Genomic DNA, 23979 nt, shown 5'->3' with positions numbered 1-23979 from the left:
CATGAGACCAGGGAATTTGTGTTTTTTTTTTCTCCTGCTGTGTCCCCAGTATCCAGAATAATGATAGACACATTAATAAGTTGCAGTTCACCTTTATGTCACAATTTTAAAACTTTACAAATCCTTAAATAGAATTCACCATGTACCAGGCATTGTTCCAAGTACTTAAAAATACTACCTTATTTAATCCTCCTAACAACCCTACCCAGTAGTTACTATTATTATCATTCACCATTTTACAAATGAGAAACTGGCACACTAAGAGGTTAAATAACCTACCCAAAGTCATACAGCTAATAAATGAAAGATCTAGGCAGTCAGGTACCAGAGTCTGCACATCTAACCCCTCAGCAATGATGCCTTTCAAATAAATTCATGGAAAACATTTAATAAACACTTCCAGAATGACATATAAATTTTATTCTAAAAGCATTCCGATTTCAGGGAGGGCTACTATTGCTTAGTGTCATCAGATTTCAAATACTGGAGACATTCCCAATGTTCCATTCACAAATAAATCTGTGGCGGCCCCTGCTATGAATTAAAATCAAAGTATATTTAGCGTTATGCTTAAAAGACCTGTAGACATATCCTATTCTTTTCAAAGCCAAAAATGTGGCAGTCTCTGGCCGGGTAAGGTGTGTCCACGTACCACTGCAGCAAATGCCTGTTAGTCACGTGACCTTTTTTTCCCTTCGGGGAGGAAAGCAAGTCAGGACACAGGTGTATGCATCAACTTGTGTAACTGAGGGTTTGGGAGGGGTAGGCACTCATGGCCAGTGCCAGCAACAGCCTAGGAGAGTTTACATTAGAAGAGAATTTGTTCTATATTGAGTGGCCATGCTGTCCTCTAAAGAGTTACTTTGAAAAAAGGTGGTCTGTGTTTTTAATTCACAGGTTAAATTGGTTTTATGAATTAAGCTCTTCGTATATAAAGTAAGGCAAGATTTCAGCCGTGAGCTGGAAAGCCAGCAGAGAAAATTTCCACTATGAAGGTAATCAATATAATTGTTTGCTGCCTGCATATTTTTATTTGCAACCCATCCTTTCTGTGTATCCTTAGTTCCTACCGTATGTCGGGCACAGCATAGCCCGTGAGAGGGTGTAGAATAATCGATAAAGTTACGTGTGACAAGTTAGGTAAAATCTCCTTCCTGTCCGGTGCAGGGTCCCGGCCAAGTCTCCTCGCACCGCTGCCTTCGCGGGTATAGTCAGAATTAAGACACTCAGGTTTCATCAACAGGGTAAGAATCCACGGGGTTCCCGGCTTCGGGGGGCATCCACCGAGGGTCGGCTCCGCCTGAAACCCAGCTGCAGCCGGCCGAGAACGCCACGTCGCCTAGGTTCCGGTCGCTATTCCACCTGCGGCAAAAGCTGGCGGGCCACTTGGAAAATGACCTTGGCCTGGGCTGGATGCAGCGGCCCCGCCCGGCCTCTCGCGGTCCTCCGCGATCCCATGCTCCCTTGCGCCAGGGACACGTCCAGCCGGCTCCGCAGGGCCCTTCTACGCCAGCGCGTCGCCTCTCTATGATCCCATGCCGCGTTCGTAGTGGGTGTCATGGCGGCGGGCGTCGAGTTGGCAGGAGTTACACACGGAACTGGGGAAAGTCACTAAAGCAGAGGAAGAAGTGGCCTAACCCGGACGGTGGGAAGTCGTGGGAATGAGCGGAGGCCCCGCGGGGGTGACCGCGTCACTGGAGGCGGGCCTCTGGTGAAGTGCCAGGCCAGGCCGCTCCGTTTCTAGGCAGAACCCGGCAGTTGGTGGGAGCCCCCCGAAGCCGGCGTTGCCTAGGAACCCCCCATTGTGTTATCGAATCCTGAGTGCTGAGATTTGACCCAGTCCTGCGGAGGCAGGGGTTTCAGGACTTTTGGCGGGATTGTCAGACGACGCTGGACGCTTTTCTCAGAGCGAACTAGGTCGTTCTCTGACCCGCAGCGATGTCGTCCTGGTTTGGGAGCCTCGGCTCCGGCTTGGGTCAGTCTTTGGGTCAAGTCGGGGGCAGCCTGGCTTCCCTCTCTGGCCAAATTTCGAACTTTACGAAGGATATGCTGATGGAGGGCACGGAGGAAGTGGAAGGTAACGGCTGGGGCGATGGGAGGGAGGGGTTTGCTGGGACCCTGGAAGCGTCCATTTGGTCCTCAAGTCCATCCGTCATGAGACGCGGACAGGTCCAGAGGGCTGTCACTCTGCCCTTTTTTCTTTACCTTTCTTTACTTTTTGCCTCTTAACCGATTTTCTCGGATGAGAGTCCACAGGGTTTGTGGGGCAGAGTTCTGGTTTTTTCTCTTTGAGTACTGTGGATAGCTCAGAGCAAAGTGAAACTGCTCCTATGTCAAGTAGAGTTTATTTTTGTTTAGTTCATCCACGCCCACCGCTTACTTTGCCCTTAACTTGGGGGCGGAACTGATTTTGATTCTTTCTTTATACTGGCACAGTTTAAAAAGTTAATTTGTATATGACACAGTCACTTTTTTTTGTTTGTTTTCTTCGATTTTTGTAACAATTGAAGTAACTCATAATTAAAATATTTTGTGACTCTTAACCCTTTCTCACTTGAATGTATTGTTAGTGAAACATGAGTATGTTTTTCTTATTAGTTATTTTATATTTTTGTTTATTCTGGTGTCACATTACACCCTTCCAGCTGAAAGTGTACTTTTGTGTTAATTGCCCACTCCCCCTCCCCGTCCCGGGAGCATGTTTCTATAGTAGAACAAAGAAGATGCCCTATTCTTTGGGTATCCTTAGCAACCTTCACTCATTTTTGAAGTCCTCATTTTATTTCACTAATGAATAGTGACCCAGAGTTACATGGTAATCGATGATTAAGTTAATTACTATTTTGATTTCTTGATGCTTCTTTGAGCAAGTCGTATTTAGTTCAACAGAGTTCTTTAATTTCAATCTGAGTCTGCCTCCAGAGAGATAATGGGGTGGTCTTTTGTATAAGAGCAGTTTCTTTGGCGGTTTTGTTTGTTATAAATAAATTAACATTCTGGTTTATTAGGGTAAAATAGAGAAACGTAGTTCGATTTTTTAAAATAGTATTTATATTGAGAATTTCTGTGGGGTCTATTTAGAAGGGAGGAAGGTTGGGGAGATGCTGAAATCCATTTAACTGCTTGGGGTACCCCTGGGGTGGGAGGTATGTCAGGTGGGAAAGGTTGGGAATGGGAGTTAAAGGATTCTGCTTGTGTTCAGGAAAGGGTCCTGTGATCTTGAGGGCAGTCAGAAGCAGAGAAGGGCTGGATAACATTGGAAATGACTAGTCTCTTCTTATATCCTAGATAGGGGAAAACAGTTGACTATTCTTTTGATCCTAAGCCAGAAAATATGCACCCCCTACCTCCAGATTGGCTGTCCTGCAGGCTTAAGGTGGATTCATTTTGTTCTTCCCCACCAGATGTGCTCCTGTATTCTCATTTTAATGGTTTCACCATCAGTCCACTCTCCTAAACTTAAATCTTGTCATCTTTGTTTTGCCTTTTTCTTTTTCATCTCCTGCTTCCACTTTGTCACCAAACTGTGTTCATCTTGTGCCTGAATAATTACTTGTATTTGTCCATTCCTTTATTTTTCCTACTTCCTTAGTTCAGATCCCCATTTTTCTCTTCCATGCACTATTTCTCTTCCGCTTTCTGTCTCTTGGTTCTCTCTATTCCACTCCATTTTCTGTTTGTTACCAGTTGCTTTTTAAAAGACAAATGTGCTTTAAAATCTCTCAACTCTGTTACTTAAGGATAAAATCCAAACCTCTCAATTTTGGAAGACCAGAAACCTATCCTATTAGGATTCAGCCTTCCTCTTCCAGTCTTGCCTCTTATTCCCTCCCCTTCTCTCCCAATAGCCACACATATGCACATTCACATACCCAAGCATGCTTGCACCTAGAGCTTCTTCACGGGGAACTTCATGAGGTACCTGCACAACTCCAAGCCTTCGTGTGGAAAGCACTTCCTTTTCTACTTCCCCCTCTACCCTCCTTTGCCTGGAAAACAGTTTTTCTGGTACAACTCTGCTCACCTGTCAGGTACTTGGTGAAACCATTCTCACTCCATGGCAGATTGAGTTGATTGTGTCTGACAGAACTTTGTAGATCTCTCTCTCTCTGACAACTCTATTTTATTTATCCTTATATTTCTAGTATGTGACATCTTTTTCGGTACATGGTAGATGCTCAGTAAAAATTTTGCTGAATGATTAAAATCTGCGATGTTGCTATATGCTTTTATTGTTTTCCCTTTGTATTAAAATAGGCCTTGCTTAACACTTAATTTATTGATTTTGTAAATCACTTAAAAATAGGGTCAGAGTACAGTTCATTTATTCGTTCAACAAGTGTTTATTGAGTGTCTGCCCTGTGCCAATAGTGAACAAGATAATAGTTCCAAAATAGCACTGTTGATACAACTTAAAAATCATCCATATTTACAACTTCGGAAAGTTGCTATTCTACCAAATGTTATACTGATTTAGGAAGTTGGGCTTTTGAATTAGACATGGATTGAAATTCCACATCCATATGTTACAAGTTTTGGAATCTTTGGCAAATTATTAAATACTTAACCTTTAAAAAGCAGAGCTTTCCTATCTTAAATAGGGATAACAATATTTCATGAGGTTGGGAAAATTAAATGAAATCATGAGTGTAAAATGCCTAGCACTGTGCCTAGCAAATAGTAAGCTTAAATAAATATTTTTGTTTTCCCTCATTGAGGAAGACTTTTTTGGTCTGCATAACATTCCCCCTTTATTCTTAAAAAGGCCAGGATTTTGGAGGAGGAAGTGGTAAGGGAGGGAGATCGTCATGTACCTATTTTTTTAATCCCTCTTTGAAGCAATTGCTGCTTCTAACAATGATCTTCCTAAACAGATTAGATTATAATTTGTTCTCATCTAAGTAGCGGTTAGACAATCCTGCCAGTTTCAAGCAAGATGTATAAACAATCACATAAGCAGCCCTACCTGGTGATTTTCAAAACAAGAAGAGTGGGTTTGTCACTAGTATTTATTTGATGCCACTTGCATTTTCTTTTGATTTAAACTGTAATTCAGAGAAGTTATTTTTATAATTTTAAAGAACTGTGAGTAATGAAAAATACTAATACTTAGAAAAGATCTCTAACTCTGTGGATAATGATTATCTAGCATCAACTGTGTCATTTTGGCACTGCTGGGCTCTGACTCTCCTTTTAAATGACAATAACTGAGCTAATTCCCATTTTAAATAACTTGTGCCCATATTACTTGAAATAAGTGTTCTATTGATGCATTTTTATTCTTTGTTTATAGGTCATTTTTTTTGATAGTATTGTGGGCAGAAAAAGAAGTAAGGTCTTAAATCCCAGTTGCTTAAGAAGAAGTTAGAAAGCCTCCATAAGCTCCAGTTTCATGAGTTTAATCAAAAATTGCGCTAAGGCACCAGAGAAAAATTAATTTTCCATAACAAAATTTTACTGAACACTTCCAAGGGGTAAAGGTAGATGTCCTAGGGTAGAGAAGATAGGCAAAGAATGACTTACATGACAATAAACATTTGTGACAGTAGAAGTTGTAACAATCAAGTGATGTTTGCCTTCTGAATTTGTTCTCAGATCAGCATACTATTCTGTTTAAAGCTCAGTGAAATATATTTTCCTTAAAATGTCTGTTTATTACTTCACATGGTGTTGATCATATATTCAGTATATACTGTTTCTTTCGTGGCAGAATTACCTAATGCTAGGAGAAAGGAAGTTGAAGCCATTCATACAATCTTAAGATCAGAGGTAAGAAAACTAAGATTTAGATTTTTCTTTTTTGAAGCCATGGAAGTTACTCATACTTTATTTCAGCCCTCTGTCTTTAATGCACTTCTTACCCCTTTTTCTCTTTCTTTTAGTTTGTTTTTTAAGCCCTGTCATCTTCCTTTGATGAAGAATATATTTACATGTTTCTACACTTGGCTATTTAGTATTTCCACCTTTGCTTCTGAACGCTAGAGAAAGGAAAACTGTCAAATACAGAAATAATAGTGGCAACAGTTTATCATTATCAAGGATTCACTATGTTTTAACAGTGTGCTAAGTTGCAGTAGTACATTTATTTAAGTATAATGTGAAGAATGCAATTTTGTTTACTCTAGAGCTTTTTGACCCCCTAACATTAGAGAAGTGTGGTATTTGTGTACAAAGAAATTAAGAATATAGGAATAGCAAATTAATTTTACCTTTTTTTTCATTATTAGTCAGTGCCTCGTGGTGACTAGCTCTGGACATTGTACTCAGTAGGGATAAGGATAGCTTGGAAAGGGTTCAAAGGAAAGCCGTAAAGAAAATGAAAGGTTTCAGAGTGGGATCTATTGTAAAGTACTAAAGACACCCAACTATTTAGCCTTTGGATACGAACAGTGAAGGAACACTTAACAGTATTTTGGCAAACAGTATTCTTAGAGGACTGTGGTAAGCATGTTTTCCTTTGCTAAGCACATAAAAGGGGAAAATGGAATTTAAGTATGAGTAAGTATTTCCTGACAACAAGCATTATTGAACTGTGGTCGAGATTATCAAGGTGAGATTGTGGAAGTTGAAAGAAGAGGACCTCTCAAGGGGGGACTACAACAGTATTTTGCTGCAATACAAGATGGCGATTTGGTAGAGACCTTAGCTGTAATTACCTAATTAGTAAGTATTTCAGTGACAGATGAACTTAATGGCTTCTTTCTTTGTAAGGCTGAGATAGGAAATTGTTCTTATAGTCCCTAAAGAAATCCTTGGGAAAGCACTCATTAGTACAGGCCTACCCAGAAAAATTAAACGGCAGAGATGTGTGTAGTGGCATTAATATAGCTAAATTTGGCAGGATACATTTGAGGAGGGAAAGTAAATGGGGCTAACCTGCTTAATGAATGACTGCTCTGTATTGAGCTTGAGAGAGGAGATAGAAAACTTCTGTCCCTCTGTTGATGAGTCTCTCTCATTGTTATCCTTGGACTGTGGCAAATATGAGTCTAGGATTCAAAAATATTTGTTTTTGATATCCTCAAATGAAAGCCAACTTCCTTGTTTGGTGCTTATTCAGAATACCATGAGCTACTCAAATACTAGAAGAAAACAGACTATTGGACTTCCCAAGGGCTTTGTTTTCTAAGGTGGTTTTGACTACACATGATGCTTGCCATATATCAGCATACAAGCACTTCATGAAGGTAATGCTCATGTGACTGTGTAATAAGAGGTGAACATATGTTTGAAACCATTAGGAAATTACAAAAAAAAATTCTATTTAGAAAGTTTTAGTGTAGACAGAGGACAGTATGTTTTCTAGAGGAAATTAGATTTGCTTACAGATGTTAATATTTGAAATTGACTGAATTAGTTAGGGCTCTTCAGTTGCAAGTAATAGCAACCAACCTAAACTAATTTAACCCTCTGTGCCAAGAAAAATAGTCTTCACGTTTACCATATAGATCCAATGAGCTCTTAATTTTTTTATATTAAGTCATTTTATAAATAATTTATTGAAGAATAAAGTGATAGTGAAAAACTGCTAGAAATTTAATGAGAACTTATATATAGCAGATTCAGGTTTTTATTTCATACGTTTCTGCTTTTGAAAACGTACTCAAAATAGGCAGTGCTCTTTGAATGCAGTGAACTGCTTATTAACTCTTTTCATCAACTGGAATGTATCTTGTAAGTACTGATCTCAGGTTTCAATTACATCTCTAATAGATTTTACCTTATTATTCTGGTTCTTTTTTTTTAAATTTTTTTTGTTTGTTTTTTGGAGGGGGAGGTAATTAGGTTAATTATTTTTTATTTTTGTTCTTTGTTTATTTGATGGAGGCTAAGGGGATTGAACCCATGACTTCCTATATGCTAAGCATGTGTTCTCCATTGAGCTATACCCTCCCCTGGTTCTTCTTTTGACTGGTGTCATTAAAACCAATACTTTGGAAAACTTGGACAGCTCATGATTTTGTTAAGGACATGGCTGTTGTCTTTGACCCATAATTACAAAATATTTTTATTCTTAGATTTATAAATACCAATTAGTAATCAATCCACTGAGTTTTTTTATTTTGATGTCATCTGTTTCCTCTCCGTCACATATGTATACACCTCTGCCTTTTCAGCATTTATCCATGTAAGAACTGTATCAAGTAAATGTTGGTGTATAAATATCAAATATAATGAAATAAAACTGTTACATATTCATTTAGCAAAGTAGGATGGGGTGGTTCAGGTTCTCATCACAAAATGTTGTGAGATAAAATCTTTTTTTATTGAACGACTAGCTTGATAAGAACACTGTATTTCCTTTTTGTTCTTGGAAATATATTGTTCATTCATCAGTTCTTGAGTTTGAGAAATTCTAGGATATTGCTGTATAAAGACTTAACTAAGATTTTGCTTCTACATTCATTTTCACCATAACTGTTAGAGCTGTTTTCTGTCTCTTTGCATTTATCTTCTTACTTATCTAACAGCTGTGAAATATTTCCTTCTGTCAATTTTCTTTACTTTGTTGAAAAGTGAAAATTCTGAATTTTCAACTGTGTTCAATGAAAGCAACACCCTCCCCCACAAAAAAAAACAAACCCCAAAAAGTAACACTACAGAGATGCTATCTTCAGATTGCTGTTCTCTTTTTAAAAGATGATGCAATACTGTGGGTCAGAAAACTGGTTATTTCACTGTTGCATCATTCTTGTAGGTGATTCTTTGAGTCTCCCTTTTTCTTAAGTCTTTTTTAACATAGTTGTAAATAATTGATGAATAATGATTAATTCTTAAGATGATAAACGAGCAAAATGTTTCAAGATACAGAAAAAACAAGATCATTATGACCTCATGATTGTTGTTAAATTGATAAAAGGACCCAATGTACTCTGACGATAATTGCAAAATAGAATGAATATTAATCTATTAAAAAATAAGCGTATTTTGTCTTTGTTGGAAGACCACTAAGAAAGAATAAATGTTATAAATATCAGTCCTTACAGATAGTTAGGACTGCTCAAAAAAGAAACTCACAAGCTAAAATTGTTCTGGTAGAACTTGATGATATAATAAGGGTTAAGCAGGATGGAGTAATTCAAGGATATGAGTATCTCATGGATTCCAATTTTAGCCAGTCTTTAAGAAGGGGCTGCAACCAGAACTGGACACCGTCAGGAATCTCTCTCATTTTTATTCCTCTCTGTTCTTCGTATGTGTTTATTCTTTTTTCCTTTCAGACCGGCCCCCTCTGCTTCATATTTCATGTAATAGATAATATGGCCATGGACAACTCCTGGTATGTTTTGGGTCAGCCACATGAAGGAAATCTGTCCTTCGTGTGCTTTATCAACCTTTCTGACTCTCATATGGCTAGGGAGATCAGGAGAGACAGCCAAATTAGTTATTGGCCAAATTGAAAGTTTTCCAGTTCTGCTTAATCAGGGTTAAACAAATAGAGTTAAGTATTTTTATGTGAAAAAACGTAGAGTGGATTTTATGACTTTAGTGTATTCTGTTCCTTCAGTTGTGTGTGATGTTTCATGTTAACAGCTCAAAGAAAATCATGCAAAAACAGCCAGTAGATTAGAGGATAATTAGTTGTGTTACCATTGATCCTGTTTCTTATTAATATTTCTCCAAGATAACCAAGGACTATTAGATTTCTGGATGTAAACTCCCAAACTAAGATTTGTGTATGGTGTAATTTTTCCTTTAACTTTATTTTACACCATTGATTTTCTCTGAGAATTCATATAATCTCCCTGGATCATACTTTTCGCATCTGTTGATGTAAGAAGTTCCTCCTAGACTCTAAGAAGAAACCAGATGACATCCCCAAAGTAAAAAAAGTCTTCACCTTCTAGTGGGAGCTTTCTTTCCCACCATCAGTCTCCTTATCCTGTTAAATCATTGTTAAACTGTGTTTGCAGATACATTAGTAGAATTCTTAGTTAATTATTATCTGTAAGAACTTGTAAATTCCTTTTTGCAGGAAGTTTTAGTGTCCATTTCTATTGCTCCATTATATCCTTATTCATTCAAATGTCAAAGAATGATACTAGGTTAAGATAATTTAATATTTAGGTACATAAAATTTAAGTCATTTTTTGTCATTTTCCAACATCTTAAAACAAAAGACTGTAATGGCTAAATTCATTGAATTATACTTAGAATATTTTGTGTGCTTCTAATTGTAATTTTGTAAACTGAGTTCCAGTAGTGGTTTTCAAAATGAATTTTTCAGAGTTGCCTCACTCAGGAGCCTGGGGTTCAGTCAGACAAGTAATGCGAGGCTTTGGCCTCCTACCTATACTTCAGCCGTAAGTCTTTTTGGGGGGAAATTAGGTTTATTAATTTATTATTCTTCATAGATGCACTAGGGATTGAACCCAGGACCTTGTGCATGCTAAGCATGCATGCTATCAATGAGCTATACCCTCCCCCTCAGCCATAAGTCTTTTAAAAAAGATTTCTTTAAAAAACTTTTATGTTTAGATAGAAAACAGAAATTTTCAAACATGTAATCTAGGTCATTCATTTACCAGACATTGATTGCCTCCTGTATAGAGCACAGTATGCAGTGGACACTGGGGGTACAAAGATGGAGGGAATACTGATCAGTGACTTTTTCTTAGCAGAAAATCAAACTGAGTGAGGTTTTTTTAACCTTGGTTCAGAATTATGCACAATCTCTATAAACATGCTAATTGCTCTTGTGACTTTAATTGAAAGTGTGTTTTGAAGACCAAAATTCTGAGACCTGCTATATTACATCTTTTTTTGTGTGATTGTTTTTCATAATGCCATGCACATACTGTTACTAACATGTTTTTATCTTTTTGTTGAAAACACTTTTTTCTTTGCTTCTAGAATGAGAGACTCAAGAAAGTTTGTACTGATCTGGAAGAGAAGCACGAAGCATCAGAGCTTCAAATAAAGCAGCAGTCTATGAGTTACCGAACTCAACTGCAACAGAAAGAGGTAAAGGCTATATTACAGCTACTTCACGTTTATTTCATGGTAATGTATTTAGGAAAGTTTCTTAGAGTTATAATATAAATCAAGCTCTATTTAGATCCATAAAAATATTGAAAGGGTCTTGAAGTTAATAATTCCTAACTCAGTGTGCTGTTACTAATTTAACAAGAACTCTAAGCTTTTAAGTTTATGTTACATAAACTAACCTTTCTAGAGTTTAAGCTCCAAAAGAAGAAAAGTCTTTGTATAAAATATCTTCAGCCATCTGTTGTTTATAATTTTTGATCTTATGAAACCAATTTCTCCTCTATTTATCTAAAACTTTTAAATCAGTGTGCTCGCTAATAACATTTCTTTTTAAAAAAATTTTAAACTACAAGTGTTAATATATGCTTATTAATGTTTATTGGTATTCCCTGGAAAAACAATATTAAGTATTTATTTTATAGTTGGTTTATGCTGTTCTGTAATGTTTTTCCCCTTTAGTTTGATAGAAATGGTTATTTTGGAAATAAGTTATCTTTCCTTAGCAATGATGGTAATATATAATTTAATCAGTGCTACTGTGAATCCTTAAAATATAGGTTATGTCCCTACGTTTCATTCTGTTGAATTCTCTTTAGTGTTTAGTACATAAGTGAAATTCATTAAATGCTCCTGTTGAATTGAGCCATTTCTTGTTTAATTATCCAGATCATTTGGGTATTCAGTTTGTTGAATTAAATGCTCATTTCTACCATAACTTTATATTTGGGTTTTTAAAATTTAGATGCCTTGATTTCTAGTTCTTTTAGTAATGTACTAAGGTGAAAAATAAAAGTAAACCACATTAAAGATAAATATAAACATTTAAAGAACTTAAATTTCCAATCTGTTTGGAGTTGATTCCATAAATACAATAAAAAAATAAAACGAATATAAAAAAGTAGAGTTACAAGTTCAAATTAAAGTTTAAAGACCACCGCCCCTCTTTTTAAAAAGGTTTGACATATACAAAGTTACTCTGTCACATTGCTTTCAAAGTCTTTAAGCAATACTGTTTCAGTTTCTGCACTTATGTATCATGGACTAGTAGCAAACATTCATGGCATTTGTCCACAGACCATATGTTGAGCAGCACTGACTTAACAGATACTCCAGTAGAGTAGCAGCTCCCACCCAGGGGTTTAAAGCTGAATCATAAAAAATACACATTGTTAGGTTCTCCAGAAGATTCTGATTTAGTGTACTGGGAAGGAGCCCTGGTACTGGTGTTTTTCAAAAATCCCAAAAGCTGATTCTGATGCTTACATCCTAGTTGAAAAAACTGCTATGGAAAATTTTGGCACTTTGTTTTCTACTTAACTATTGACATTAGGGAGCAAATTAAGAATTGAAGTTTAGGAATACCTCTTTGTTATCAGAAATTGCACTTTTTAACTCTACGACTTGATATAAATGTCTGTGGTATAATGACAACTTTCTTTGTATTATAGCTACATTTGAAAAAAATTGTTCATTTCAGTACTTTTTACTAGAATGAAATAATATATGTATATACTTTAGATCTGCTATTTTCTGAATCTGTTTGCTGCCCTCATTGTGGTGTTCATATGTCCCAAAGATATAATTTGCCTCATATCAAATTATGGGAAAATGAAATTTGTACATTGCTATAAATTTCCATTAGAGAAGGGGCTCTGATGTGAAAAAAAACCTGTTTATTATGAGAGTTGACATAATTGTATTTGGTTTTTTTTTGTCTAATTGCTTGACATTATTCTGGTAGAAATACCATTACTTGTTGGCTGTTTCCTCAGTATCACATTTTCCTCAGTTGTGGCAGTTATCTGCTGGACTAGTTTGAGTATTTTATAGAATGCTTATTTCAGTTTTCTCTAGATAACTCACTTTTATATTTTGAGTAATCTGAAATGGATTTTAAAATGGTTGTAGTAAGTCCTGTGTTCATAACTTCTTTTGGGTGTTGACTTCATATTGCCAGCCTTCAGTCAAAATTCTGCTTGGGGTTCCACGTATTTATACTGTTGTCTCCCTGAATAGAGTCAGATTTTCACTGGCCTCTATTTGCCAAGGCCTTTTTCAATGCATAATTTCCTTCTAAGACTAATGAGCTAATAATCACAGGTTTACTGTGAAGATTGGATTAATAAATCAAAGCTTTCTTCCAGCTGTGTTGTACAGACCAGTGCAAAGTTATTCCTGATTCACGGTGCATTTTAAGCCTAAATCCAGCCATAATCAGTTACATAAGACTCTTCCAACAGATGTTCCAAGAAACTCTCCAGCATAGACTGATGCAACTTTTGTTTTCTTGTTTCTTGAGCCTTGATAGCCACACACAGAACCCTAAGAAATTGCCCATACTGTCTGATATGTAGAAGATGGTAAACTGATTCTTAACTGAGAATTTCATTGCTTTGGTTAACATATGAGTGAAATTCTGATCCTCATACTAATTAAAACATTGTGCTTTAATTATGGTGATAATGTTTGCTTTTGAAATAAAGATGTTACGTTGAGATGCTATAGATGGCTTGGATTCAGTTGATAGAGTACCATTGTTGGGTAATCTTAAATTATTAGAACTTTTAACATTATGAATCTATAAAAAGTATGGTTATTTTAAAGTACCTTCTCTAAAATATGGACTACAAATATAGGTAGAAATCAGCCATCTTAAAGCAAGACAGATTGCGCTGCAGGATCAGTTGCTGAAGCTGCAGTCAACAGCTCCATCCGGGACTTCAGGGGTTGGTGGTGTACCAGCAACCACTGCGTCGTCGTCTTTCGGTTATGGTTTAAGTCATCATGCTTCAGCTCTTCATGATGATGACATGGATTTTGGTGATGTAATTTCATCACAAAGAGAAATAAACAGATTATCAAATGAAGTTTCAAGACTGGAGTCTGAAGTTGGCCACTGGAGGCATATTGCTCAGGTAGGTAAAATTTTCATGAGTTTTTGAGAACTATGAGTGAGTGAAAATACTAGTGCTATGTGTAGAACTTTTGTATCAGAAAGAACCCTGGACTAGGAAATCAAAAACTTGTGTTCTAATTCTGCCAGTGACTTTCCAAGTGATTTTGGTTAGATCATCTTTCCCTCTCAGCCTCACTTTTCCCTTCCAAAATATTTGGGAGAAATTTTCAAAAAAAATTTAAAGCAAGAGAACCATGTTTTAAAATAAAATTAAGAGTTACAAGCCCAGGGCTTAAAGGAGACAAAAATGAAGTTGCTGTGGTTGAACCAGCACCTTTTCCACTGGAGTCCCCGAGGCTTCTCTGGGGAATCCAAGGCACCAGATTTGAAACTGTTTGCTTAGATGTTGTCTGAGGTTCTTGTTTGCATTAGTTATATGTAAAATGAAAAGTCTGATAACTAGTATTATAAAACAAACTATTTTGTGTTGTTTTTCATGCATTGAAAATTAAGTCCTTCCTATTTTGGGCTGTAAACTTTCTTCCAGAAATCCCCTTTTTGTCTTATATGTTAGATTTTATGTTATACTGAGGTTGCCAGTACATGTGAGGTCCTGAAATAAACTGGAACATTGTGCAAGTGAATTTTATTTTATCAGTGTGGAGAAAAAGAAAATGTATAAGTGAAGAGATTATTTACATCTTTTTGTGAGTGTAATTTAGTTGTGTAAACAAGAAATCCACCGAATTAAAATGATCTTGTTTCCCAAGTTGCTAGACATTCCCAATACCCACAATAAACCTTAAAGATGATCTGTTTGTCCATCTTATCCTTAAAAAGTTAGTAGTTCTTAAACTTTGTATGTATGAGAATAACCTAGGAGCGTGATAATACTGTAGGTCCCCTGTCCTACATTCAGAGATTAGAGATTAATATTTTGTAGCTGATTTTAGGGTGTTGGAAAATGCATTCAAACAAATAAATACCCAGGTGTTTCTGATGATCTGAGGAACACATTTTAAGAAACATTGCTTAAGTAAGATTTCATGTGGAAAAGGTAGATTTTTGATATATTTACTTCAGCGTATCTTGAATGCCTACTAACAGGCCTGTACTGGGATATAATGGTGAAAAAGGCATAATTGGGACCTTTCAAGGGACTTGTGTCATACTTTACAAGGTGTTTCCATATATACTGACCCAATATATTATCTTTAATAACTTTGGGGTGTTTAGTACCTCTGTTTTGCAGATAAGCAAAGTAAAAGTTTAATACACCCACTGTCACAGTGATTAAATTATGCTTCAAATATACATCTTTCGACTCCAGATCTTGTGTTCTTTCCAATATACTGTGGTCTTTTTTTATTGCTATTTTTTTTTAACTTTTTAAAAATTGAAGTACAGTCAGTTTACAATGTTGTGTCAATTTCTGGTGTACAGCATAAAGTTTTAGTCATACATATACATACATACATTCATTTTCATATTCTCTCTCATTATATGTTACTGTAAGATGTTAAATCTAGTTCTCTGTGCTATACAGTATAAACTTGTTATTTATCTATTTTATATAGCTAGTATCTGCAAATCTCAATCTCTCAATATAACCCCTCCCCCCATAACCATAAGTTTGTTTTCTTTGTCTGTGAATCTGTTTCTGTTTTGTAAATAAGTTCATTTGTGTCTTTTTTAAAGATTCCAGATACAAGTAACATCATATGGTATTTTTCTTTCTCTTTCTGACTTACTTCACTTAGAATGACTATCTCTAGGTCCATCCATGTTGCTGCAAATGGCATTAATTTCTTTTTTATGGCTGAGTAGTATTCCATTGTGTGTGTGTGTGTGTGTGTGTGTATGTATATACATACTACAACTTCTTCATCCAGTCATCTGTTGATGGACATTTAGGTTGTTTCCATGTCTTGGCCATTGTAAATAGTGCTACTGTGAACATTGGGGTGCATGTATCTTTTCAAATTGGAGTTCCCTCCAGATATATACCTATGACTGGGATTGCTGGATTATGTAGTAAATTTATTGTTAGCTTTTTGAGGAATCTCCATGCTGTTTTCCATAATGGCTGCACCAAACTACATTCCCACCAACAGTGTAGGAGGATTTGCTTTTTCTCCACACCTTCTCCAGCATTAATTGTTTGTGGACTTTTTAATGATGGCCATTCTGACTGGTGTGAGGTGATACCTCATTATAGTTTTGATTTGCATTTCTCTGATAACTAGTGATATTGAGCATGTTTTCATGTGCCTGTTGGCCATTTGTATGTCTTCATCAGAGAGTTGCTTGTTTAGGTCTTCTGCCCATTTTTTGATAGGGCTTTTTGTTGTCATTATTAAGTTGTATGAGCTGTTTGTATATTCTGGAGATTAAGCCCTTGTCAGTTGCATTGTTTGCAAATATTTTTTCCCATTCTGTTGGTTGTCTTTTTGTTTTGTTTATAGTTTCATATACTGTGCAAAAGCTTATAAGTTTAATTATGCCCCATTTATTTAATTTTGCTTTTATTTCTATTGCTTGGGTAGACTGTCCTAGGAGAACATTGCTAAGATTTATGTCAGAGAATGTTTTGCCTATGTTTTCCTCTAGGAGGTTTATTCTGTCTTGTCTTATGTTTAAGTCTTTAAGCCATTTTGAGTTTATTTTGTATGAGGGAATGTTCTAACTTCATTGATTTACATGTGGCTGTCCAGCTTTCCCAACACCACTTGCTGAAGAGACTGTCTTTTCTCCATTGTATTTTCTTGCCTCCTTTGTCAAAGATTGACCATAAGTCTGTGGGTTTATTTCTGGGCTCTTTATTTTGTTCCATTGATCCATATGTCTGTTTTTGTGCCAGTACCGCACTGTTTTGATTTGTAGTATTGTTTGAAATCTGGGAGGGTTATTCCTCCAGCTTTGTTCTTTTTCCTCAGGATTGCTTTGATGATTCTGGGTCTCTTGTGATTCCACATAAATTTTAGGATTATTTGTTCTAGTTCTGTGAAAAATGTCTTGGGTAATTTGATAGGGATCACATTAAATCTGTAGATTGCTTTGGGTAGCATGGTCATCTTAACATTGTTAATTCTAAACCAAGAGCATGGGATATTGTTTCATTTCTTTAGGTCATCTCTAATTTCCTTAATCAGTGTTTTGTAGTTCTCTGCATAAAAATCTTTCACTCCTTTGTCAGGTTTATTCTTAGGTTGTTGTGGGTTTTTTGCTTTTTTGTGTGAGTGTGTGATTTTAAAAGGGATTTTTTTTTTTACTTTTCTAGTATTTCATTGTTAGTGTAGAGAAATGCAACTGATTTCTGTATGTTAATCTTGTATTCTGCTATCTTGCCAAATTCTTTTATCAGCTCTAATAGTTTTTGTGTGGAGCCTTTGGGGTTTTCTATATATAGCATCATGCCATCCGCATATAGTGACAATTTTACCTCTACTCTTCTAATTTGGACTTATTTCTTTTTCTTATCTGATTGCTATGGCTAGGATTTCCAATACTGTGTTGAATAGAAGTGGTAAGAGTGGGCATCTTTGTTCCAGATTTTAGCAGGAAGGCTTTGATCTTTTCACCATTGAGTATTATGTTGGCTGTGGGTTTGTCATAAGAGCTTTTATTATATAGAAATATGTTCCCTCTGTACATGCTTGTGAGAGTTCTTATAAATGGGTGTTGAATTTTATCAAATGCTTTTTCTGCATTTGTTTAGTTGATCATGTGATTTTTGTCATTTCTTTTGTTGATGTGGTATATTGCATTGATTTGCATATGTTGAGCCATCCTTGTATCCCTGGTATGAATCCAACTTTATCATAGTGTACAATCTTTTTTATGTGTTGTTGGATGTGTTCCTTCTTTTATCCACAGAGCGGCTTTTGGTTCCTTAAGACGCTATACTAAATGTTAATAGATGATCAACATACAGCTTTGAATGAGAAGAAAATAATCCAAAAGCCAATATATTAATACTAGTAATATTAATATTAGCATTAGTATTGGGTAACTTTACATTTTGGAAATTATCTTATAGGAAACTGCTTGATTATCATCAAATTTACATTTTGTTAAGCCAAGAAAAATATTCTGTGGTGTTTTCCTTCTTATTTTATAGAAGTATTGTCTTCCCCAATTAGTTAACAAACTCTTAAGAGACACTTAATGTGTGTTACTCAGTATTTAAAGAATAGTAGATTCTTTAAAAGGTGCTTGGCATTCTTCAATAAGAATTTGGGAAATACCTCCCATTTTTTTCTTATTTACATTTTTAAAATACATTTTTTATTGAAGTATATATTAGTTTCAGGTGTACAACATAATGATACAATATTTTTGTAAATTACACTGTTTAGAGTTATAAAATATTGGCTGTATTCCTTGTACAAATGCACCCCATTTTTTGAAAATTATATTTTAATTATCTTTTATAAGAAAATCAGCATGATTATTTTCTAATTCTGTTTTTCTGATCTAGACTTCTAAAGCACAAGGATCAGATAACCCTGAGCAAAGTGAAATCTGCAAACTACAAAATATCATTAAGGTAAGGTGGATTTGTTATAGATGTATAACTATGGGTGTTATATATCTAAAATTTGCTAATTAAAAGTATAAGTCTGAATTAATAAAAGGCTTTTATAAAAGTATTTTATAGAATATATTATTTGTTTTGTTTTGCTCTTTTATATCCTCGCTATTCTTTATGACAAGTTTATAAGAATATCTCTCTTTCCAAAATCATCTGGTTTTGAATGCTTATTTGTTAGTTTATGTTTCATAAGTCTCTGTTTTCTATTGTATCTTGTAAAACACTCTTTATTAAAATTCCAGGGTTGCCAAAATTTCAAGGGTTAGGGTTAAAAGATACTGGATAGAACACAATGTTAGTAGTATTGTAAATAATTATTTTTCCTTTATGATAGAATTTTGCTAGTTTGTGTCAGTTATTTCCTTCAAGAAAAGACTTAGTTACACATACTTATGACAGTCGATTGTTTTTAGTATGTAGATTATTGTCACGTACAGATTGTTTTTAGATTTTGGTTTTATTATTATAATTCTAGTGTGGATGGGTTCCTCGGTCAGACCTGGTTTTGAATCCTGGCTGTATTATTTATCAGCTCTGCTGCTTTGGGCAAGTTACTTAACCTTTACAAGTTTCTGTTATATCATCAGTAAAGTAGATATCATCATAATAGCTCCCCTGTAGGGTTGTTTTGAGGTTTAAATATAAAGTTCCTTGTCAAGTACTGGCACATATGTAAGTGCATAGGACTAAAAAATAGCTTCATTTGCCTTCTCAGGAAATAGAAACTAAATTATAGATTAGCATTCTTGGCTACAAGCAACAAAAACCGTCTTTGGCTAAGTAAAGCATAAGAGAATTTATTGGAAGGAGCCAAGGTAGTCTATCCACAGGAATGAAGGAAGAATTGAGCATTTTGGCCTGAGGAGGGTAGGAGTTGGACCAGCATCAGAGATCTAGTTAGTGGGACACAGTGAAGAGACTCTTGAGGGTGTGACTGTTAGAATGCTTCAACCAGTTTTCCCTCTTTGAGAGACTCAGCTTAAGGTCCAGGTTCCTAGGAAAGAGGTAATGGTCTCAACTTGGGTAGCAAGGCACTTTGGTTGACAGTTTGGCGATCCCATCAAGACTGCAGTGGAGGGGCATAAATTGGGAGTTTGAGATTTGCAGATACTAACTACCATATATAAAATAGATAAACAGCAAAGTCCTACTGTATAGCACAGGGAACTCTTTCAATACCTTGTAATAGCCTATAATGAAAAAGAATATGAAAAGAAATATTTGTACAACTGAATGACTGTGCTGTATGCCAGAAATTAATATAACATTGTAAATCGACTATACTTAAAAAAAAAAAATAGACTGGGAGAAGGAAAGGCTGAACAAGAAGATGGACATAATAGGACAACGGGAACAGGTTGGCCAGAAGGTTGACACTGATATTGGAGGAATATGTCATCAGCAGGAGTTCATGGTCACAGATACTAGTGAAAAAAAAGGTATTTTTGCTTGCTTTTTATTTCAGTTATTTCTTGCCAGTGTTCCCTCATTAAGAGTAGAAAAATTGTTTTTAAGGCCCAAGAAAAGAAAAGGTGGAGTCTTTTAGAATTGTCCAAATTTGGGGCCTTAACCATGTTCAGAGAATTATTTTTAATAATATGGACTTTCAGATGACAACGAGTTTAGGTATTTATTATAAATGTGGTTAACTTTGTTTTTATTTTTTAAGGAGCTTAAACAGAACCGAAGTCAGGAAATTGATGACCATCAACATGAAATGTCAGTATTGCAGAATGCACATCAACAGAAATTGACAGAAATAGCTCGTCGGCATCGAGAAGAACTAAGTGACTATGAGGAACGAATTGAAGAACTGGAAAATCTGTTGCAGCAAGGTTATTAATTTCATTAGTTTAACGTTTCATTAGTTTAAATGACAAGCCTAGCTGATACAAACTTGGAGTAAGTTCTAAAGAATGAGTAGATGACTAGGTCTGCTCATCTGCCAGAAGTTTGCAATGACACCACTGATGTCAAGATTCTGCAAAAATGGAAAAGTTCTTTTGCCTTTGTGGTAAATAGTTACAATACAGATTTCTTTACGTTGTTTGGTGTGTTTTGACTTTCTTTCAAATTCAGATATGTAGACTTTTTAGTATTTGACTCAAATATGTTTTCTTAACTTTTGAAAGTGCTTTATTATAGTAATTTAACTTTTTTAAAAAGACTTAATTTTTTTAGAGCAGATTTAAATTTATAACAAAATCGAGAGGTACAAAGATCTCCCTTATACCCCATCCCCCTACATGCATAACCTCCCCCACTATCTACGTCACTCATCAGAATAGTACATTTTTTTAATAAGGATAAACCTACACAGACACATCATAATCACCCAAAGTCCATATTTATCTTAGGGTTTACATTTGATGTTTACAGCAGCTTTATTCATAACTATGGATTTGGACAAATGTATAATATTGTTATAATATCATACAGTGTATTTTCATTGCCCTAAAAATCCTCTGTGCTCTGCCTGTTCTTTCCCCCATCCCACCCTCATAACCAGTGATCTTTTTTATTGTCTTCATTGTTTTGTCTTTTCCAAAATTGTCGTATAGTTGGAGCCATATAGTATATAGCCTTTTCTGATGGACTACTTTCACTTAGTAATGTGCATTTAAGTTTCCTACATTTTTTTAAATTTATTTTTTACTGAGGTATGGTTGATGTACAGTATTATGTAAATTTCAGGTGTACATTTCCTGCATTTTTTTATGGCTTGATAGCTCATTTCTTTTTAGCGCTGAATAATTTTCCATTGTTTGGGTGTGCCACAGTTTTTTTTTATCCATTCATCTTCTGAAGGGCATTTGGTTGTTTCCAAGTTTTGGCAAATATGAATAAAGCTGCTATAAACATCTTTTTCAGGTTTTTGTGTGGATATAAGTTTTCAACTCCTGGTTAAATACCAGGGAGTATGATTGCTGAAGGGATTATGATCACATGATAAGAGTGTCATATTTCTTAGTTTTGTAAGAAATCAGTAAACTCTTCTCAAATGTCTGTAACATTTTGCAGTTCTACCTGCAGTGAATGAGAGTTCTTGTTGCTCTCCATCCTTAGCAGCATTTGGTGGTGTTGGTATTCGAATTTTGGCCATTCTAATAGGAAAACTATTACCTCACTGTTGTTGTAATTTTTCTTTTTAAGCCTTCCAAGTTCTGAAGCCTATTAAATCTTTTAGTTGTAGTAGCAGGCTGTTTGTTTCTTTACTCAACATTTGATGTGTCCTTTATTTTATCTTTATGTATTAGGTGGCTCTGGGATTGCAGTAACTGATCACTCTAAAATCCATGAGATGCAACAGACTATTCAAGTTCTACAAACTGAAAAAGTAGAGTCTACAAAAAAAATCTCAGAACTTGAAGATAAAGTAAAAGACATAAATGAAAAATTATCTTCTGCAGAAAATGACAGAGATGTTTTGACGAAGGAACAAGAAAGACTAAGTATGGAAAACAAACAAATACTTGGAGAATGTGAAAGGTTGAAACTGGAATGTAGTGAATTGCAGCCTTATGCTGTGAAGCAGAATGATGCTGTGAGAGGAAGGGAAAGAGGTTTTCCACAGAGCACATCAGGACAAGAAGAAGTGTTCAGACTGCAGCAAGCGCTGTCTGGTATAAAATGTTTGAAACTTATTTCTAACTGGTGTTTCATTTCATGCTAGTTGTTTTTAGAAACAAACACTTGAATAATTGAACACTTTATGGAATTTGAATAGAATTGTGTTCTTTGGATTCAGTGCCATAATTAATAGATGACAAATAGGAAGTTTCTACTAAAAAGGGTTAAGTGTTGGCTAGGTCTCTCTCAACCTCCCTTCCTCATCCTTTTAAGTATTTATGTGGAACTCATTGACTTCGGAGGCTAACTAGATTTCTGAGAAGTGTTTATGTAGACATTTGTCGGGAGGAGATTATCACATAATTCCTATAACTCATAAGGCCCAGATCTGCAGTTAGAGAATGCAGCCTACCGTCTTCAAAATTCTGTATTACCTTTCAAAATTATCCGTATCTAGAATGGTAAAGCCATAGGTCTTCCATCACTTACCATGGTTATATTTAGTTACCATACAGTGTTTCAGGTTGTAAAAAGTAACTGCTGAATGAAATAGGCCAAACACCAGTGTTCATTTACACCAGGAAAATGTAGTCAGAGCTCTCCACTGGAAAGATGCATCTTACTTTTCCCTCAGTCCTCTTCTCACGGTAGGAACTCTCACTTTATGAACTCATTCATTCCTGCTCTGGAGGTTCCTAGCCCTTGTATACTTGCGACCCCGTCCTGCCTCCCCTTCTGTATTCTTCCTTACTTAGTTGTTTATCAGGAGCTCCTAGCCTGGATGGCAAACTCTGTATACATTCAAATTAAAGTTAAGTTCAAAGTAGAGTGACCCTGTCCTTTTCCCCCTCTTCCTTTCCCTACCTTGGTGATTGGTAATATTTGCCAGTCTTCACAAAACTTGAAGTTGTTACCTTGCAAGTCCTGTAAGTTCTCTTTCCTTGACTTCTCTCTGGGTCAGTAATATTTCAGGATTGTATCCCAGAGGAGCTCTAGGGTTTCTCAGGTGCCTCACTCTTGGGAGCTGCCATGAAGGCAAAGGGATGGCTGTGTGGTGAGGTTCTGGACTCCTTTCTCATTTGCCTTCAAAGAGGCTCTACTCTTTTGAAAATACATTTATTTACTTAATATATTGGGTGATCCCTATGAGTTTATTTGCTTTAAAAACAAGCCTACTGCCATAGTCCTTCCTTTTTTCCCCCATTTCCATGGTCACTGAATAACTTCAGCCAATCATAGTATCTTTTTGCCTGTGTAACTGCAGTAGTCTCTTAATAGAGCAGAATAGCTTAAGGGTTAAGAACATGACTGGGTTGGAATCCAGCTCCATCACTAACTGACCTTGGGCAGGTTAATTAACATCTCTATGTGTTGGTTTTTTTCATTTCCATGGTTGGGATAATACTATCTCATTCGTGGTTGTAGTGGTAGGATTGTATGAGTTACTAGCTACAAAGTTCTCTTTAGAACAGTGTCTGTCTAGCCCATAGTAAGCATTATGAAAGTGTTACCTGTTGTTCTCTGGTCTCCATGATTCCTTGTTCAGGCGGTATGTTTTCTTTCTGCAGCTAGAATGATTTTTCAGAAATGTAAATCAGGTCACTCTCCTGATTTTAGTACTTTGTGGCTCCCTGTGAACTTTAGGATTCAGTCTAAACATCTTAGTTGGACATTGGATGTCTTTCATGATCTGGTCTCTGTCTACCTCTTCAGTTTCAACTCTTTCCATTCTCCTAACCTCTGAGCTTTACCATGTTGAACTTTTGGTATAGGTCCTTAAGCCAGCACTGTTGTCTCTAAGCTGTGTGGCCTTTGCATCTGTTGCTTTTTCTGTATGGAGTGTTTCACCAACTCTTAGTATATTAAGATTCAGTACCAGTGTTGCATCCATCAGGAGGTACCTAGTGCTGTGATTTCCCTGGCCCAGCTG

The 23979-nt window shown here is 35.9% G+C and overlaps 1 protein-coding gene across 6 annotated transcripts in view; it reads left to right on the top strand.

Moving 5' to 3' along the window:
• Positions 1 to 1538: 1538 nt before the first annotated feature.
• TRIP11 (thyroid hormone receptor interactor 11) overlaps positions 1539 to 23979 on the top strand; it is a 66908-nt gene continuing 44467 nt past the window's right edge. For 4 of the 6 annotated variants that reach the window (XR_004137467.2, XM_031454212.2, XM_064486208.1 and 1 more), the window contains exons 1-7: positions 1539 to 2077; positions 5711 to 5769; positions 10855 to 10965; positions 13626 to 13904; positions 18366 to 18434; positions 20149 to 20314; positions 21737 to 22102. Coding sequence is in view for 5 of the 6 variants with exons in the window: in XM_031454212.2 (XP_031310072.2) it covers positions 1939 to 2077; positions 5711 to 5769; positions 10855 to 10965; positions 13626 to 13904; positions 18366 to 18434; positions 20149 to 20314; positions 21737 to 22102 (1189 nt within the window). In the remaining variant the exon portion in view is untranslated. Of the gene's footprint in view, positions 2078 to 5710; positions 5770 to 10854; positions 10966 to 13625; positions 13905 to 18365; positions 18435 to 18629; positions 19919 to 20148; positions 20315 to 21736; positions 22103 to 23979 lie in introns of those variants that run through there. The other 2 variants (XM_031454211.2, XM_064486209.1) reach the window with 2 other exon arrangements.

This window comes from Camelus dromedarius, chromosome 5 (assembly GCF_036321535.1).
Source record: "Camelus dromedarius isolate mCamDro1 chromosome 5, mCamDro1.pat, whole genome shotgun sequence".
NCBI lineage: Eukaryota > Metazoa > Chordata > Mammalia > Artiodactyla > Camelidae > Camelus > Camelus dromedarius.
Note: the sequence above shows the minus strand (reverse complement) of the source record. Positions and strands in the feature narration are given on the sequence as shown.